The 19,493-nt window shown below is 37.8% G+C and overlaps 1 protein-coding gene across 1 annotated transcript; it reads right to left on the bottom strand.

The window, feature by feature from the left end:
- Positions 1–11,552: 11,552 nt before the first annotated feature.
- sf3b5 (splicing factor 3b, subunit 5) lies at positions 11,553–15,133 on the bottom strand. The gene is made up of 2 exons (XM_027145791.2): positions 14,875–15,133; positions 11,553–11,997 (listed from the first exon to the last, which is right to left on the bottom strand). Exon 2 carries the CDS (start codon positions 11,967–11,969, stop codon positions 11,709–11,711), a length of 261 nt encoding a protein of 86 aa, XP_027001592.1. The 5' UTR covers positions 11,970–11,997; positions 14,875–15,133; the 3' UTR covers positions 11,553–11,708.
- Between the last annotated feature and the right edge of the window lie 4,360 nt (positions 15,134–19,493).

Raw genomic sequence — 19,493 nt, 5'->3', positions numbered from 1 at the left:
GCAGCAGACTGATTGTTTTGTTTACTGCACTCTCCTTTCTTTTTCAACAAAAATAGATTTGGGTTTAGTGTCTGACCTTCCTGAAATCATCTCTCAATGGAGAACCTAAAATCATATTTTCCAGAGTCTTTGCATATCATTTCTATTATTTGTGTTTAAAAATGTGTGTTTTGAAACTGCATGAATACATTGTGTTGTAGGTTGGATATTTTCTGTGTGTAGGCTTGGGTTTAGAGTGTGCTCTTCAATTTACTCCCACCACAGCAAAACATAGTGGTGGGGGTGTGTTTGTGTGTGTGTGTGTGTGTGTGTGTGTGTGTGTGTGTGTGTGTGTGTGTGTGTGTGTGTGTGTGTGTGTTTGTGTGTGTTTGTGAGTGTGTGTTTGTGTATGCATGTGTGTGTTTGTGTTTGTGTATGCATGTGTGTGATGCAGTACTGGAAATCGCATCCTTGGATTGTTTTCATCTCTTGCCCAGTGTTCAAGGGATAAACTTTGGATCCACTGTGACCCTGGACGAGGAGAAAAAGGTTCTCTAAGAGCTTTGTGTAGATTTAACTAAATCAGACCAGAAGGCCTTAATAGTTTACACCATTGACTCCAAGGCATCATTCTTTCCATGGAACTGAGCACAAATCATTTTAGTGGGTTAATAAAGCTGCTCAGAGCCGGATACATTGAGCAGAGGGCAAGAGAAGTGGTAAAAATATGACATGACGGTCATAGCCTCAGTTCCATAGAACAGAGACCAAATTGCAAACACAGTAAAATGTCACCGCTACCTGTCAGCACGTCCAGTTTATAGTTGAGTTTATAGGAGACCCATGTGTCCTTTTGATAGTGAAAATACCTTTCTAATCTTTCGTTTTTATTGAGCACATACGGCACTGCTTCACAACCCTGCTCCTACAGTACCTCTTCCTTTACATTGTGTTGCTTTCCTCGATCCCGACACACGATTTTAACTAATCAAGTAATGCGTTAAGTAATGAAACTTCCCTGTGTATAAGAACAGGGAAAACACAAAAGTATAGGAAGATCTATTACTATCTTCCTGTGCCTTTGCACATCTTTTGAGGTGTGAGGAACATGAATAAACCTGAATAAATCAAAGTAATACACAGGGATGTACGCTCAGTGAGCATCTAATATCGACCAATTTGTAGCAATTTATTCAGAATTATATGCTCAGCCCTCAGGTTTTGTGGGTTATGTACGTAATAAGCAGCAGCAGATTTTGGTAGTGAAGGACGACATTAATAATGATATACCCTCAAACAAACTCAAGCCCAGAGGCTATGACCTTTGACAGGCTTCTATCTATCATCATAGAATGCTGAGAGTCAACAACTGCAGCTTATTTTGAGTGATTTTTTTTCTAAGTTTAACCTACAGATGTGTTTTCTGTGTGTGACATATAGTGGAGCTAATATCATTAACCAGGTTTCAGATACATTTCCAGCACATGAAGACTTGTTGGTGCATGGGAAACAAGGTCACCATCGTGGTGCACAAACATTTCTGATGTAAGTTAAGGATCCCTTCAAGAAACCCCATTTTCTTCTCCCAATTCTGCAAAATAGCTTACAGTAGAAATGATTCTGTACATCATGGCCACACAGGCTGTATTTTATTAGATTAAATTCTAGTTATTTCCTACAAAGCTTGGCAGCAAATTTTGTCCAATCTGGCAACCCTATTAACTGCTCTGTTCACTTATCCTACACCAAGCATGGGATGTCGTGACTCCAGCCAAATTGAGCCTCTGTGTTTTTTGACCACAATGTGCAATAATAACTATATGGACACATGATCTATAACATCTATAACGTTTGTAGAACACTGGTATATATCTGTCAGGTAGCAACATCATTTCTTTGGTTGTTGGTCTCTAAAAGTGGTAATTAATATTTTTGCTAGAAATTAAAATATTTTACAAGATCAACAGCTGATATAAATAGTGGGTGTCACCCACACCTATTGAAGAGCTGCCACTGCTAATTGCAAAGTGACTAGAAAAAGAGCTAATCTACCTAGAATGTACATTTCCTGAAGAAAATGTGAATGGTGCTTGCACGTGGCAAATCTCAGCACTCGGTTGCTAGGGTGTTTTGGGTGTTAATTTTGGAGGCAAGTGGATAGAAAGCTAGGGTGCCAATACTTTTGGAATCAATGGATTGATAGTGTGTAGTTGATAGTTACATGTATTGAGTCTCCTTTACATCTACAGTCACTAGGAGAACACAGAAGAGAAGCCGTGCCTGAGCTCTGCGCACTCTGCATGTGTGAGAGATTAAAGGAATTTTAGGAATTTCCCATTCAAGTCTATGGGACTTTTTTGGCCGCCTTTTTGTCCGCTGTGCGAACATTGTTGGTTGGATCGCTTAGAAAAGTCATACTGTAGCACGCCTCTCCTCAATGAGCCGGTCGATTTGACACCTCATTCATGGGTCTAGGACAAGATACGTGCCGAAATTTTGTCCGGAAGTATTATAATTAGTATGCAAGATAACAAGAATGATGCTTTGCAAGCAACATTAATTATACAACATTTCCCAGAATGTTTTACTGTATTTAAAAGTATTGTCGTCAGTGAATAACAAATCTGTTGTGTCTCTTCCCCCCCCCCCCCCACGATTTTTAGACATATAATTTAAGTCATCTAAGGAAAGATTTGAATGAATCACCATAAACTCATATATTTGATTTTATAGCTAGTTAACATTATTTAGTATGTGGAACAAGTTTTTATTAGGCCACCAAAGACTTAGTATACTCATTGTTGAACATGCCTCAGCACATCCAAGACTCTCTTTATTTTTAAAGTTCAGCTATTTATGGGTTTATCAACACAGAGCTGATTGGAACTGGCAGATGGCCTACTATATGATCCCACCATTATCCTCCTCCTCCTCTCCTCCTCCAGTTCTTGGTTTACTGGTAATAAAGTGCCAGCAATTCAAACACTGCACTGCACTGGGCTTGTAAAAGCTGCTTGGGCACTGGAGAGGAAAGTGATGCACTATGATGTCCATCTGGCTGCGCTCCAATGGGAAGTCTGCTATAAAGCCGTGAAGCAGGCCAAGAAATCCACAAGTGCTCAGCGTTAGTTTTGCTCTCTGCTTTCCAGCTGGTGTGTCGAGCTCTCTGTTTGCCTTGAAAGGCAGGGTTCAGGTCAGCTTTTGCTCTAGTGCTGTTTACACACACACATACTATCTCTGATCGTTACTGTAGGAGCACAGTGTCCTGAGATGGGATGTGAGCCCTGGCATGGCTCAGAGGTGGTGATATTTCATATGACAGGTAGAGTAGTGCTGAGGAAAAATGTACTACAGAATAATCACCGTTAAGAAATGTACAGGAACCAGGTATAGTCCCAAGATGGTTGTGATGAAGCAGGAAAATGTCACAGCAATGTTACTCTGGATATTCTTTCATTCATTTGTTCATCTTTAGTAACCATTTTATCTTAGTTAGGGTCATGGTGGATCCAGACCCTATCTAAGGAACACTGGACCTGAGGCAAAATATTCTCTGAATGGGATTTCAGACCATCGTTGTACTATATGGACTCACATTCACACACGCTCAACTGGAGTAAATTTTTAGTGGCCAAGCTACTTGTTTTTGGGAAGTGATAAAAAAAGAAGAGAGAATCCAGAAGGACATCTTGTGATGTTATCAAGGAACCAGAGAGACATGAAAAAATCTTGATTATTACAAATTGAATATTTTTTCAATACTTATTACATTAATGTCTTCTAACACAAAGCTTCACCATATCAAAGATTGGATGTACTTTGTTGTTAAATAACTGCATGATTGACATCCAATTATTGAACATCATCTTATTAGAGAATCCAACATCCCGACGTGTAAGTTTCTTGCAGTACACTCGTTTATTAGATCTTACTTTGACATTTTCTGTTCACACAATCTGACATTAACATGGTGAAGGATTAATCATCATTTATTCGAAATATTAAACAAATCCTCCCCGAATTAGAAAATTAGGTTTCCACTAAAAGTTCAACAGTTCTATGCTATGTCTGCATTGCTAGCTAACATTCTGAACCTTTTAATTAAATTGATCTTTACGTTACATAATGCAAATGAGGAAATGGATTACTATGTAATTATGTAAGACTGTTGGGACTGTTATCATTACGCCTGTTAGCAAGTCCCTGATTTGCAGACGAGTGAAAAATTAAAGAAAAGAAAAAAAAACATGTACCGCTGTTATATGACTACCCACAGGGGCTCGCTGAATGGGTTTGATGAGGATGAAAATGATGTGAATGATTCACCACAGCCTTCACAGTCACCAGATCTCAACCCATTTGTACACCAGTAGGAGATTTTGGAGTCATGTGTCTGTCAAAGTGCTTTCAACTACCATCATCAAAACATCAAGTGGGAGAATATATTTTGGAGCAGTGATGTTCATCTCTCTAACAGAGATCCAGAGATGTGTGCTAAGGCTTTTGGTGGTCTGTGGTGGTCCTATGATTTAAGACCAAAGCTGAGAGCAACACATCGCTGTACTATGTGAAGGTGCAGTGTGGAAAAATAAACCACTGGTATACATTAGTAATTCTTTAAAACAATCTATGGTAATATGAGGGGCAAGTGTATTGGACCCAACTTTAATAAAATGCATATTAAGGTTATAATTCATTGTAGCATTCATGTAATCCCTTAAACTCTCTATGGCAGCTCTACATAGAACTAACGACATCCTGTATCCTGACTATCCAGAGTAACTGAATAATGAATTATAATGTAATATAAATAGCTGGATATTAAGCTAAGATCTTAAGGAGTTAAGCATTCTGTATTCAGGTTCGTCGCTGTTTCACTTGACTGATTGTTTCCACTTTATTATAAGCAATTTCGTTGCAAACGAGTATTTAGACCACATCAGCTTGTGAAATGGCACTTATAAATATTAAGTCCCTCTTATATGCTTAGACAACACCTTTGTGTAATTAAAGCAGGCTGTTATCAGTGTTGCTGTGTGACCTCTCTTTACATTAAAATATAATCCGGATGAAACATTAGATAATCACCTATATGATATCTAATTGGGCAGGAAATAGATCTTGACTTTGCGAACAAACTGTCAGGGAAGTCGTCCCGTCTGTCCTTTTTTCACTTTCTTCTTAATTATTCACAGAAGGCAGAACATAAGGTTTTACTTTCAGGGTCAGGGAAAGTAAGTGATTAAACACGAAGTAGCTAGCAGTGCAATTTCATTACAGCACTGCTTTTAAAACCAGAATGACCTCGGTATGTAATAGGAAACGGCAGGATTCGATTAACTCTGAGAGAAATATAAAAAATAAATAAAATGAACATAAAATGAGATAAACCCAGCGTTTTAAAGTCTTGTGACTACTATATCACACATTAAATATTTGAATAATAATATTTTAAAAAATATTATTATACATATTTTTTTTATTAAACTACATTTTTATTTTATTACCTCATTCACCATGGACTAAAATAGCAAAGCTACTGGGGAAAAAAAAAATCATTTTCATTTTACAGAACATCACTTCATTTAGCTCCTGGACTTACTCAGCTACCTCAAGTGAGTTCATCACTGGTCTCATCCAGACATCCTGCAGAACTTTCTGAAAGGCTCTTTGTGTGATGTGACTCGGCAAGCGAGCTTTCAAAACAACTATCTACAGACAGCACTGTACATTGTCATTTACAGTATGTGTGTATACTGTGTCCTGGGGTGTAACACAGTGTGACAGTGTATTTGTGTCTGTTTAGTACTCAAAACATTTCTACTGTATTCAGATCTGAAGAACCTTTGAACACAAAGAAAATGATTATTACTTAAATTTGACCTCTCCTACAATGTCCCTGTAATGACTGAATCATCAAAGATAATGGAAAAATATCACAACTTATAAAAACCTGCAGTATATAACTCAAGGTCTTCAAGTGAGTTCATCACTGGTCTCAATCAGACACCCTGTGGAAATTTCTGGAGAGTCAAAGGAACAAGGGAGCTATCTTACAAAACAACGATATACTGTGCAGACAGCACTGTACATTGTCATATATGGTATGTCTGTATACTGTGTTCTGGTGTGAAACACGGTGTGTGACAGTGTAACTGTGTCTGTTTGGTGCTTGAAAAATGTATTCAAATTTGGACTGGAAGTGGATATGGTCTAGAAAGAATCTTTGGACATGAAAAACATATAGTTTATTTATTAAATGTGATCCTTCTTCCCACTGTGTCTCTGTAAAGACTGAGACATCAAGGATACTGGAAAAAAGATCAATATCAGTGATTGGTCTCAACCAGATATCAAGTCAAGTCAAGAAGCTTTTATTGTAATTTCAAGCATATATAGCTGTTGTAGTACACAGTGAAATGAGACAACGTTTCTCCAGGACCATATCCTATAGAATATCCTATAGGAATCCTATGGAACATCCTGGAAGACTCTTTTTTTGTTTATCCCAAATTTAAGAACTACTATCTGTACTCGAAAACAAATGGCATATTATAATAATTTATTAGATAATCTTCAAATAGTTTATGAGTTTATTACATATATCCAATTTTCTGGAAAGATTTTCTTTAATTAATGCTGGATCATTTGGAGAATTAACCCAAGAAAAGTGCTACTACTGCGACGTACATCGTACATGTCTTTACAGAGAGGTTTTATACAGTAAATATAATATATAACTGTTGTGAATTTTGGTGCTCAGTCTGACAGTGTTTAGGTTAAGCTGATGGAGCAAACCACTGACAATAGAAAAAACAATAATGCACTTACTATTCAGAACAAATTCCGTATAATGCATTCATATTCAGTTACACTACTGTGGCTGATTATACCTCCATTTACTTGACGTGACATTAAGCACTATTTCCTCCATTACGTACATCTCACAAGACCTTCACCAGACTGAGGTGTAAGAGCGGGTCATAAATCAGAAATCCATTTAATGTGGATAGCTTTTGAAGTGTTTGAGGTGCTGTTAAAGTACAAGGTGTGGATCTGCACATTTTCCACACAGCTAATCTGATTGTAGGAAACACTCAGCGTAATGCATTCAGCTTTAAATCCACCCGTGTTATGGTTTATGAAATGCTCGCCTAATTATAGCGTAATCATCAGATGGCTGCAGAATTAGGCAAGATGGACCACAAACTAAATATGAATCGGTTTCTGGTTCAGAAATGAAACGAATACGATTATAAATGTATAAAAAGGATGTTTATGGTACATTAATTCCATAAGACTTCTGTCTGAGTTCAATTTACTGAGCGAGCATTTGAAAAGTTCCTGTAAAAATAAATAAATAAACAAATAAATAAATAAATAAAGAAGAAGGAAAACAACCCACAGATGAGTGAAGTAAACGATCCTTTATAAGATGCTGTATAAAGGCTTTTACGGCGTACTAAATGAGCCGTGCTTCCTCATCACATCCTAATAGGCTTGTCATTCAGGTTACTGCCACTGAGGTGTATTAAATCTGGAGTCAGCACTGTGTCTCCTAATGGCCTCAGCCTGAGATATTTTGAGACAAAGTTCGAATCAAAACATCTTTATAAAGCAGTAAAGCTTGGTAACTCCAGCCAAACTGACAAACGGATGATTGTGCTGTTTATTGCATTCGGGAAAGTGAATATATTACGAAACCTGTAATAAACCACCTGTCCATGCTGCAATACTTTACATATCACTAACCCCGACTGCGGTCTGATCATAAAGCATGTTAAATTTGCTCATTTCTGCAGTGATTTGTTAAGTTAATCACTTACATTAGGAGGTGAGTAACATCCTGAGGCCTTTTGACAAAAGTTGACAAAACAAAATACAGTTCAAACCTGGGTTAATAGGGTTCATGATGCTTTTTATGTGCCAGACCTTGTTAAAAAAAATCAGAGTTGCTACTATCCGTTCTCATCAAACTTGACTTTGTGCAGCAAGCCAAGACAAGACAAGGAGTTTTTATTGTCATTTCAACCATATATAGCTGACACAGTCTATAGTGAAATGAAACATCATTTCTCCAGGACCACGGTGCAACACAGAGCTAAGGACTAATGTGCAAACAATACAATACACATACGAAACATAGCGTCGAACAGATTACGGATTGTAATGTCATTGTGCAAATAGAGATTTGTAACAGTAAGAGGGTTGTAAACATACTGTATGTACACACCTTTAGTAGCAGCATACTCAAAGTCTCGTACTAGAGCAGTGTTTGAATAGTGTTTAAATAAAAAAAATAACAAAGGGCCAGAGCTTATTTTGACATTCGTTATTTTGCAGCACAAACACAGAATCCACTTGAGACATCCAAATTCCGATGAAAAATACAACGTCGCCATACGATACAGTTGACTTAGATCAGAGCCTCAGCTCGATGATGAGAGCACGATGGTGTTGCGCCAAGAGTGGTATTAACATGAATGATGATGTTTTGTTACCTGTCTAGTTAAGGATTAAAGAACTAAAAAGCAGCCCCATCGATCTCTTTAGGTAAAGAAGCATTCCCACTGGCACAGCTGTTAGAAAATGAAATAGAAAAAAAGGCACCAACGTGTCAAAGATATTTTAACAACAAAAAAGGCAACTTTATTTGAATTTAATGATTTAATCATTGAAATCTTCACCACTGATGTTGATTATAGATATGGATATGTAGGTCATTCAGTGTGGAATTTTCCTGTCAGAGTTATGCAGGACAGCTAGAGTAATAATCCTCCTCAAAATGCTTGTTCGGTTTTTCACTGACATTAACACATGCCACAAAAACAAAATGGGTTCCTCAGCAGGAGTGTGAAAATGAAGAAAAGGCAGATCAGCTTGCTTCAGTATGCTACGTCTGACACAGCAGAATCGTGTGATCGCCACCTCGACTCAAACTGTGGGGACAGCTGGTGAGGACTTACCCAGTCAAGACACACACACACACACACACACACACACACACACACACACACACACACACACACACACACACACTTTTTCAAGAAACCAAAGACCAAAACTCCTACATTACCTTTTGCACATTCCTAAAAAATTTCTATTTCTTCGTTCTTTTATATTTTGTGTACTTATTTATACGCACAGTCTAAGGATGCTGTTTTTTTATTTCACTGCAAGTCGCAAGGTTACAAATAAAAATCCTGAAACCTACAGATCTAGTAGGGTGATCTGATTTTGTTTGTTATTCCACATCAGGATGCATAATTATTCTGAATAATGAGGCTAAAGTTCAAGGCCATCAAGGCATCAAGGCCATCAACCCATCGCAGGGCACACACACACTCTCATTCACTCACACAATCACACACTACGGACTATTTTCCAGAGATGACAATCAACCTATCATGCATGTCTTTGGACCGGGAGAGGAAACCTGGAGTACCCGGAGGAAACCCCCGAGGCACGGGGAGAAAATGCAAACTCCACACACACAAGGCGGAGGTGGGAATCAAACCCCCAACCTTGGAGGTGTGAGGCGAATGTGCTATCCACTAAGCCACCGTGCCCCCCAAGGCTAAAGTTAAATTTACTTAATATAACAGCAGCTCTGACTTAAGAAGCAGAAAAAGAGAAAGGAGTCTCCAGTGTCGGGCTGGGGTTTCTTTTTAACATGACAAGCTGCATTATTTTGTCTTATCAACTTCGAGAGAGAAAGAGAGAGGCTGGTAAAGTGTCATCTATTAATAAATAATATAACTAATATAACTGTACAAATGGCTACAGTGTAAGGGGAATAACAGCCTTCATTGTGGAAATGAATCCACTTCTGAGAGGTACGAGTAACTCCAGTTCGCAGCAGACTGCGTCACACAGTCCCTTCACTGATGACCCTTTTTTTTATAACTGCACAACCATCGTGCGTTTTCCTTTCAACTATAGGGATAGGAACGGAAAATAAATTATGCAGAAATCAGCTTAATGTGGAAAAAAAAGTCTGGCATGCCTCAGACATTGAGTTGAACTGTGCTAGATTTCCCCCAGATGTGAAGAATAACAAAGTGGGAAAAAGAAGTTAAGAGAGTCTAATTAAATATTTATGCAAAACCATTTTATGAATTTCATCAATCATTTCTCGACCAAAACCGTTGCCTGTACAACGATCCTCAGAGGGCCTGGACTACTTCAGAGGGAGCAGCCTGTGTTTAGGCATCATCAAGGGTCTTGTTACGGAATGGCAGCTGAAACCTTCAAGGCTGAGACCTTTTATTGTGGTGTGATGGACTGGTATCCCATTTGGTAAGTGTTTGTGCATTGTGAATAGTGAGTGACGTGACATACTGCTAAGTATGGTGACCCATACTCAGAATTTGTTCTCTGCGTTTAACCCATTCAAAGTGCACACAAACAGCAGTGAACACACAGACACACACACCATGAACACACACCCGGAGCAGCGGGCAGCCATTTATGGCTCAGTCATGGCCAGCCCGAGACTCGAACCCACAACCTTAGAGTTAGGAGTCAGACTCTCTAACCATTAGTCCACAACTTCCCCCATAGTATCCCTGTGACACCATCAAGCCCAGAAGAAAGTGCTTATTAAAATTCAATCCATCAATCAATCAATCAGTGAATGAAGGTCTATTGTTAAAAGTTCTACATAAACAAAACACAGTAAGAGTGAATTGAATGAATTCTCTCTGCCTTGTGCCCCGAGTCTCCTGGGATAGACTCCTGGTTCCCTGAAACTCCAAATGTAAGATGTGTGACAGAAATATAAATGGATGGATGGATGAATGAATACTGTTTTGAACAATTAGACAAAACTCTCACTTACATTTATAGCATCTAGCAGACACTCTTATGCAGAGAGACTTACAGAAGTGCTTTTAAAGTATCTAAATTAGGGTCCAATTTAATCCACAAAGGGCCAGTGTAGGTTTAGCTTTTTTCTTCTAACCAAGCACAAGTCACACCGAAGTCTAATAAAAGACCAAGATCAGCTGATTCAGGTATGAAACTCTGCACCTGCACTGACCCTTTGCAGTTAAGACTGTACATCACTGCTCTAATGAACACTGACATTGGCACACTAGGACACAGACCAAGCATACCATCTAATAACTCCAAAAAACAAGAAATGCACAGGTATGTATGTCTTTTGAAGGCAGACAGCATCTCAGCTGTTTGGACATCCAAGAGAGAATAAAAGGCCAAAAAAAAAGCTTAAATTCTCATATGAATTGCACTATGTCACACCTGTGAGGCAAACAAGGAATCCTCATGTTTAACAGCTTTTTTTCTTCTTCCTTCTTTCGGGGGCTCCCTGTTCGGGGTCGCCACAGCAGATCACGTGGTCCGCATATTAGATATTTGCATGGGTTTTACACCGGATGCCCTTCCTGATGCAACCCTCCCAATTTTATCTGGGCTCAGGACCAGCACTAAGAGTTCAGTGGCTGGGTTTAGATCCCTGGCCGAGAATTGAACACAGGCCGCGGCTTATCCTGCTCCTTGGCCATCTGGGAGCTTACAGTTTAACAGCAATAAATAAAATCAAGAAAAGCATAGACAGTCTCCATTTTTATTTTCTTAAAACACAGTTACTCAAAAATGTTACACAAAATGCCAAAAAAGGAAATTTGCTAAATTCATTGAAAAAAAAAAGTTTAAAACCCTCATCCACACATGACCACTATAAAGTCCTCTCTGAACAATTCTTCATCCTAAGCATCATCGGGTTTGTCAGCAGGGGGTCCGCAGGGCTGCAGCATCTTCTCCATTAGGTTAAAGCGCACACGAGCCTTGCTCTCGTTCTCAGCGATGGAGAAGTAATTGAGAAGGTCGAAGTGGCCCATGTAAGAGCAGTACGAGTCTCTGTGCTGGTTCACCAGCCATTCCCACTTGGTGGTGTCTGCGTGTCCTGTGCCGATGTACTTCGACTGCAGGTGCTCCAGCTGGCTGTGGATGTTGTAACGGTCCGTCATCTTCGCTTACAGCTCAGCCGTGAAGCCTCTGAGGAGGACAAAAGAGAAACTGGATGAAGTCAGTGGAGTGAATTCATGTAAATCCTTTTAATGAGTAAAGGCTCAGGAGAACACTAATTCTTTCTTCTTAAATTGGCTGAAAGCTTTTAGAAAAGTAGCAGGTTTAAAAAAAAAAAAAATTCTAAGGGCATTTAAAACACAGCAACATCGAAGTGGAAAAATGAATTGTGAAGCGGCAAAATTAAAATAATGACCCATCACTGACTAATCAGGCACAGAGCAGCTTTAAGTGGAATGAACCAAATGCACAACAATTTGACCTCCTGCAGCTTGACAGAACAAGTCTTTTCAGAACAATAAATTATTATAAATAAATAAATAAATAAATAAATGAATGAATGAATGAATAAATAAGGGCACCAAAGGAGTGCAACAACACAGGCACAACTCAAAATAGAGTAAATAAACCAGCTGCCATAAAGTTTATTAAAATTTCTAATCGAACAGCAGCTGAGAATAAAATAAACAGCAAAGATCATGTAAAACTTTAAATGACTGTTTCCACAATCAATAACTTTGCTTGTGTTAATATGAGCAAGGCAACTAAAATGTAACTAAAACAAGCTTCTAATGACACTGACACTAAATTGGGCTCTGAATACAAACATACATATTGCTCTGTTTACTTATAACTACATAACACTGCTGTGAGTCAGTGTTCTATTTCATCACAATGGTTCAACTCATTTTCTTTCACATCAAACTAAACATACCATGTCTTCAACTAGCTTGCTTTGGGCACAGTTTAACAATAGCACCTTTCATGGTGTGGGATATATTAGGCAGCAACTGAGCAGTCAGTTCTCATTTCTCAGTTGGTGTATTAGAAGCAGGAAAAATCCAAAAGTGTAAGAATCTGAGCAACTCAGACAACAGACCGATTGTGATGGCTAGGCAACTGGGTCAAAGCATCTCTAAAACAGGTCTTATGTGGTATTCCCAGTATGCATTGGTTAGTATCTACCAAAGAAATAGGCTAAAGTGTTGACTTGGCCTCCAAATTTCTCAGATCTCTATCTGATCGAACATCTCTGAGATTTAATGAACAAGTTAAAACCAAAGAGACCCAACTTAAACTTACAAGAGTTAAAAGATCTACTGCTAATGTCTTGATGCCTTCAGGAACCTCGTGGATTTCAAGCCCTAACAGAGCTGGTTTAGCAGCACTACACTACTTACACTATAGAAGACAGTGGGATTTAAAGTTTATGGCTGACCGGTATACATAGACATTCTACACAAAGGAGTTTTTCCAACTTTGTGGAAATACTGACTGTAATCCATGTAATTCCTGATTGGACAAAAACATAAAATCTGTCCCATAGTATCTGTAGAACAGTGTCCATTCAACACACCCACCTGAAATGTTATTAATGTTATTAAGGTTTGGGTTCAAGCACTCATCACTCCCCACACATCTCCACATGAGCTGTTTATAATCTTTGCTGCATGCGATCAACAATCAGTACACAGGAGGAACCAAGAGGACACTTTCTGATCATTTTGTTGAACACCATCCAATAAAATGATGGATTTCTTATTCCCCCAATGGTGAGACACTTTAACAGTGATCCTACCGCAGCTCTGTTTGTACTGCTAGTTATTGTGATGGGAAACTTAAGTGAGGTAAGAAGGAGAAAACGCTCACCACCTCTGTCCTGGAACCTAGTGGAACAAATGATCATGACTATGACAATGAGCATCAACCATTTTGAATATTGAATAGTTTTACCTCCCACAGCCTCAGCATCATTTTGCTTACACACCATGATGACTTCTTTCACATGAAACCTGTTTCTCTTCAAGTCGTGTGCACTTTTATTACAACTAGTTCTCATGTGACAAGGTTAATAAATATTACCTTTTTAAACAGAAACACAGCTATTCAATTCAAGTAGCGCTTTAGACAATTGACATTGTTTTAAAGCAGCTTTACAGAACAAAAGGTTATAATAAAGAATAATATAAAGATTAATATAATACAGCAATTCAAGATTAATATTAGATATATTCAAATGTGTTTGTATTTATCCTCAATGAGCAGGTCTGAGGTGACTCAGGTGACTTTGGGGAGGAAAAACTCCCTTACATGGTAAAGGAAAAAACCTTGAGAGAAACCAAAGGACTCAAAGGGGAACCTCATGTGGGTGACACTGGAGGGTGTGATTATAAATATACAGTCTGATAAATGTTGTATTGATGAGGAGATTGCTGTCCTCAAAGACCACATGGAGTTCACACCACCTCTTTAGTATAACAGAGTCCAAATGGAGCTGGAACATCTCTAGATGCCTCAACAGCTACACCATTACTAACAGTATTTCATCTGTCATTCTGCACAATTTCTTGTTCTCATCTCTGTCCATTACGGTAAACGAACTACAATAAGACCATCGATAACCAGAAACATAACGCTTGTGAAATGTGTAAACTCTCAGCACATCAGTGACATGGTCGTCTATTTGGTTACTAGGAAAAGCACATTATTTACAGAAACGCTTAAATAGGCTTTAATGTAATGTATCAGTGGAGTTATTATGCTAACTTATTCAAACATTATGTTATGAGGGAAAAATCAAAATACGACTGAATTACACATAATAAGCTGCCTATTTATTTACACATTAGGTCACACACAATAAGCTAATCATTAGCTTTAGCTTTTATCATTAGCTTATAATCATTCATTAGTTTTAGCATTAGCATAATCATTTAGCATTAGCTTTTTCCTGTTTATTCGGTTGCTAAGTAGTTAGCTAGCTACACTTCGTTCACAGCCTGAACTATTTATTAACTATTTATTGCTGAATATTAAAGGGACTATTATTTATTTATAGCACATTACCTGATTTCAAGCTTTTTGGTCCAAAAAAGAACTCGGGGCTTCGTCTAAAAGTTGTAACGAATGTTGTTACAAAGCAGATGGAGGTAGCATAAAGAGGAAGTTGCCTCTTCAAATGATGTCCGGGTGATAAGTAGGAACAAAAAAAGTGTTCCGTTTTACTGTCTGCGTTAAGCATTCTCTGTTTCAAAACCTTATTACCGTACTTTGTATGTCAATAAGTGCCTTTAAAAGAGGATAAACTTTGTTCTGATAGAGCAGATATAAGCTATAGTAAATAATTAATTAAGCAGCTAAATGTACAGCTAAAATCAGCAGCTAAAATCTTATTTATTGAGTTATAGATAAACGCGTCTTTGTTTAATGCTAGTTGTCGTGTCTGGATTTTGTTGCTTTGAAAAAAACTATTTCCCTCAGAGAACAATAAGTTTAATTCAATGTCATTGCACAATTTAAATCTGCGATCCAGCCAACATTCATGCATCTTTAGGTGCTGCTTCATGGTGCTCGAGGGTTGTGGTGATTTAGAATCTGTCCTGATTATACTGGCATAAGGCAGGAATACAAACTGGATGGGAGAGCCAGTCCATCACAAGGAATTATAATCACACATCTACACATTCATTAACACATTTAGTACAAAATCAAAGCTGCTCCCAGTGGATTACTGTTTAAGTGAAATAATAACAATAACAAAGTATTTAAACAACACGTGCAATAACAGAAATTTTGAAAAACGTGCAAAATGTCTGTTAGCGTAACTACTACAAGTGGTCTCTTTTTTCTTCTCTGTATTTATACATTGTGTTGTGTATATACTGTATATTATATTACAGGGCTGCCAATTTTTGAGTTCAGCTTAGAGTGAGATTTTGGGGGCGGGACTTTTGTTATGGGGAGGGGCTTATGGAGGGGCGTGAAACACAAAATCCTTAGCAGAAGTGTATTAATATGGGGTCAGAATTGTTTCGTTATTCTGAATAAATACACTATGATCCACAAATAAAGGTAAAGAGTTTCACAAATATTTTTTTTTTTTTTTTTACAAATTTCACAAAAAGAAATGAAATTCACTAATAAATAAAATGGGATTTGCAAATAAAAAAAATTATAAATTGTATTTATTTGCGAATTGCTTCCTGCAATTTATAAATATTTTTTTTATATGCAAATCCCATTTTATTTATTTGTGAATTCTTTTTGTGAAATTTGTAAAAATATTTGTGAAACTCTTTATATTTATTTGTGGATCATAGTGTATTTATTCAGAATAACGAAACAATTCTGACCCCATATGTAACTCACTGACCTGCCTGCGTTCACAATTCACAGATGGGAGGGAGACCGACTGACTACACAGTTTATGGGAATAAATTGTGTATTTCCCTCACAATTGTCACAAAAAACTCACTACACTGTCTGTATGGTCTCCCTGCGCGTTGCTTTGCGAGATCATGCGGGGCGATTTTTCCCCCTCACTGCTGCACGAGTCTGTGTGAGAATATGCGGTGTGGCGTGAGAGCGTGAGATTTGGGTCAATTGCGTGAGCCTCACGCTGAATGAGTTGGCAGCCTTGTATTATGTCTCTATTCTTCTATATATTCCTATTTCTTTGTCTTCGCTGCTGTAACAGAGAAATTTCCACATTGTGGAATGAATAAAGGTATATCTTATCTTATCTTATCTTATCTTATTTTATCTTATCTTATTTTATCTTAATAAACGTTTTTTTATGAGTTTGGAAGAAACCAAACGACCCAGAAGAAACCTTTGCATACATGGGAAGAGCATGTACACAGACCACACAAACAGTAGGCCGAGATCAGGATCGAACCAGCAAAGATTGTATGTTTATGTACAATAGGTTGACAGACTTGCTGGAATACACGATCAGATCATGATGTGCCATAATTTGACATCCCAGTTTAGGGTAATCTGTAAAAGCATAGTGGTTTATTTGTTTTGTTAGCAGCCAGCAGGCAAACACTGTCCAAAATTGATCAGAATTTGTCCTACAGTACCTCTTTTAGTTAACTCTGTTAACAGCTGGTATGCTGTCTTATAATATTTTATAATGTTTGGTTATTAACATCAAATTTGTCATTTTAATCGAGATAGACCTGGATTTTTTGCCACGAGGATTTTGTAACATTGAATACAATTTTTTTTATCATGTTTCTTTTGCCTGGGGATACAAAGCCCACTGCAGATTGTGTGAGGCATGTTTTTGCTGCCTCATCATTTAAAAAGACTGTAAACAAGCCCAGTGGAGCATGTGAGCTGTCTACAGACACCAGCAGTCTCTCAAATGAGCTTCAGCATGATGAGCCATTGCGTTCATCCATTAGATGGAACAGCTTCAGTTCATCGAGTTTGCTTTGGATCCGGGGGCGTGCTGCTTGAAAGCAAATCTGATTTCCACCCTGATGTGATGCCTGGTTTATACCATTTTCAGTGTTCATTCTTCTACTGCTTCTAGTGACAATGCTTGTTTATTTGCACAGCACATAATTTAAGTACCTCTCATAAAACTAATTATTTATTTAATTTGCCTGAACAAATTTCCCTGAGAGAGAAAGAGAGACAGAGAGACAGAGAGACAGAAAGAGACAAAGAGAGAGAGAGAGAGAGAGAGAGAGAGAGAGAGAGAGAGAGAGAGAGAGAGAGTTTCCAAAAGGTACAATTTTACCCTTTAGAGGACATATTACTCACTTCAATTATTTCGTTGGCTGATTAATACAATTTGGAGGAAATGAAATAATCCATTTCATATCCACAACAGAATAGAATCATTTTCCTCGATGACAACTGTGGAGTAAACAGTAAACCCTAGGCAAGCACAATATATGATTCTCATAGATAGATTTGGTGAATGGCTGTTAAAATGGGAACAGAAGGAGAATGGCTAAAATAAAGCTTACCTACTTATCTTAAAAGGAGCACAGGCTTTTGTTCTTTTCAACCGAAAGCAAAGAGAACATGCTAGTGCGGTTCAGAGTACTCCGTCTCTTAGATAAATATAACTGTGCACATCTTGCCTGCTGAAGTAGCAAAGCTCGTAATCGTTTTTTATGGTCTCAGATAATTCAGGAATACAGATGAGGTGGAGAGTTCTGCATACATTTCTTCTCAGCCCTCAATTTTCATATATCACTGGGATATAAAATAAGATGTAAAGGATGATTAGCATCATTCTCTGAGGCACACTGTGTATCTACAATATATTACATAGGAACTAGTGTGAACAGAAGCAGTAAGAAGAGCATGGAGGTAGGTAAGATTCCCAGTAAAGCTACTGATATTCAGTACACATTCACCTCTCTGACAGTCTCATTTAGCCAGATCTTCCTCTCTGCAGGCTGTATTCCTGTCAGCAATATAAATAACGAGCTCAGTCATTACTACGTCTGTTCCCTGCTCTTAATGATTGGAGTGCTAAGCATAGAAACATGTGAGGCAGGAAAGAGCAGTAGCAATTAAATTCATTGTATGAAGGCATGGTTGTCTCAATGAGTGAGGGTGAGCGTAGACTTTAATTCGCTTGGGAATTATACAGTATATATGTACTTTATTTATCCCCCAATGGGAAATATTATGTTTCACCTAATTAATGGACAAAGCATGACTAGTGTCCGCATCGAATCTAAAACTTTAGTAGAACTCAGATCAAGAGGAAAAGGAGCAACGGTGCTTATTTACGTTTTCTGTTTTCAACCAGTAATTTACGCCATTTTAGAAACATGCTGAAATATGTTTATTCTAAATTCATTGCATTATGATTGCTGTTAATAGGTTTTTTATCAATAATATACTGCAATTGTAATGAGGTAATGGCATAACAATTATTGCTTATTTTGTTCTACGTACGTTTTGGGTATTTGTCCTAGTACAATATTTAAAAAAATTCTATTGTAACTTTAACCATTACAGTGGCCTGGTGTCAGTCCCAAGCCAAGATAAAATAGGAGGGTTGTGTCAGGAAGGGCATCCTGTGTAAAACCTGTGCCAAAAACAAATAGGTGTCAGGTGATTCACTGTGGTGACCCCAAACAGGGGCAGATGAAGGACAATAACAAAAACAACAACAACAACAACATCAACTATTGTCTCTATTAGTCCTGTTCTAAAAAAAGATTGAGTACTACTCACACTACTCACATAAACTATTCTTGTAAACACACAAATAAAAAAAATCAAATTTAATTCAACTTCATGGTCTGTTTTGTGCTTGCAACATATTTTGCAGCTGTTGCTGCAAGTTGAAAACATTGTAATGTTTATTTTATTTAATACATATTCATGCTTTGAAGTCAACAAGGATAAATTTAAAACAGGAATTTATACTTTAACGTAAAGTCTTTTCATTTATAAAGCGCTATAAAAATAAACAGCAATGAAACCATGTAGTAAAATGACGATGGCTTTTTCAACAGAAGACACCTCCCACTTCTAACTAGCTTTTGTTCTCTGTACTATGCATAACCTTGTATACCATAATGGGTTATTCTCAAACACAAAGTTATATCACTCACTAAAAGAAGCTTGCATGCGCAGGAAAGTGTAACGTTTAGGGAAATGGTTTGTTTTTATGCCGTAGCTGCAGCTGGTCCATTAGCAGCTGT

This window comes from Tachysurus fulvidraco, chromosome 4 (genome assembly GCF_022655615.1).
Source record: "Tachysurus fulvidraco isolate hzauxx_2018 chromosome 4, HZAU_PFXX_2.0, whole genome shotgun sequence".
NCBI classification, from domain to species: domain Eukaryota; kingdom Metazoa; phylum Chordata; class Actinopteri; order Siluriformes; family Bagridae; genus Tachysurus; species Tachysurus fulvidraco.
Note: the sequence above shows the minus strand (reverse complement) of the source record. Positions and strands in the feature narration are given on the sequence as shown.

Excerpts from the sequence above, each read along its gene's own strand:
- sf3b5 (XM_027145791.2), bottom strand. The coding sequence starts at position 11,969 with ATGACGGACCGTTACAACATCCACAGCCAGCTGGAGCACCTGCAGTCG.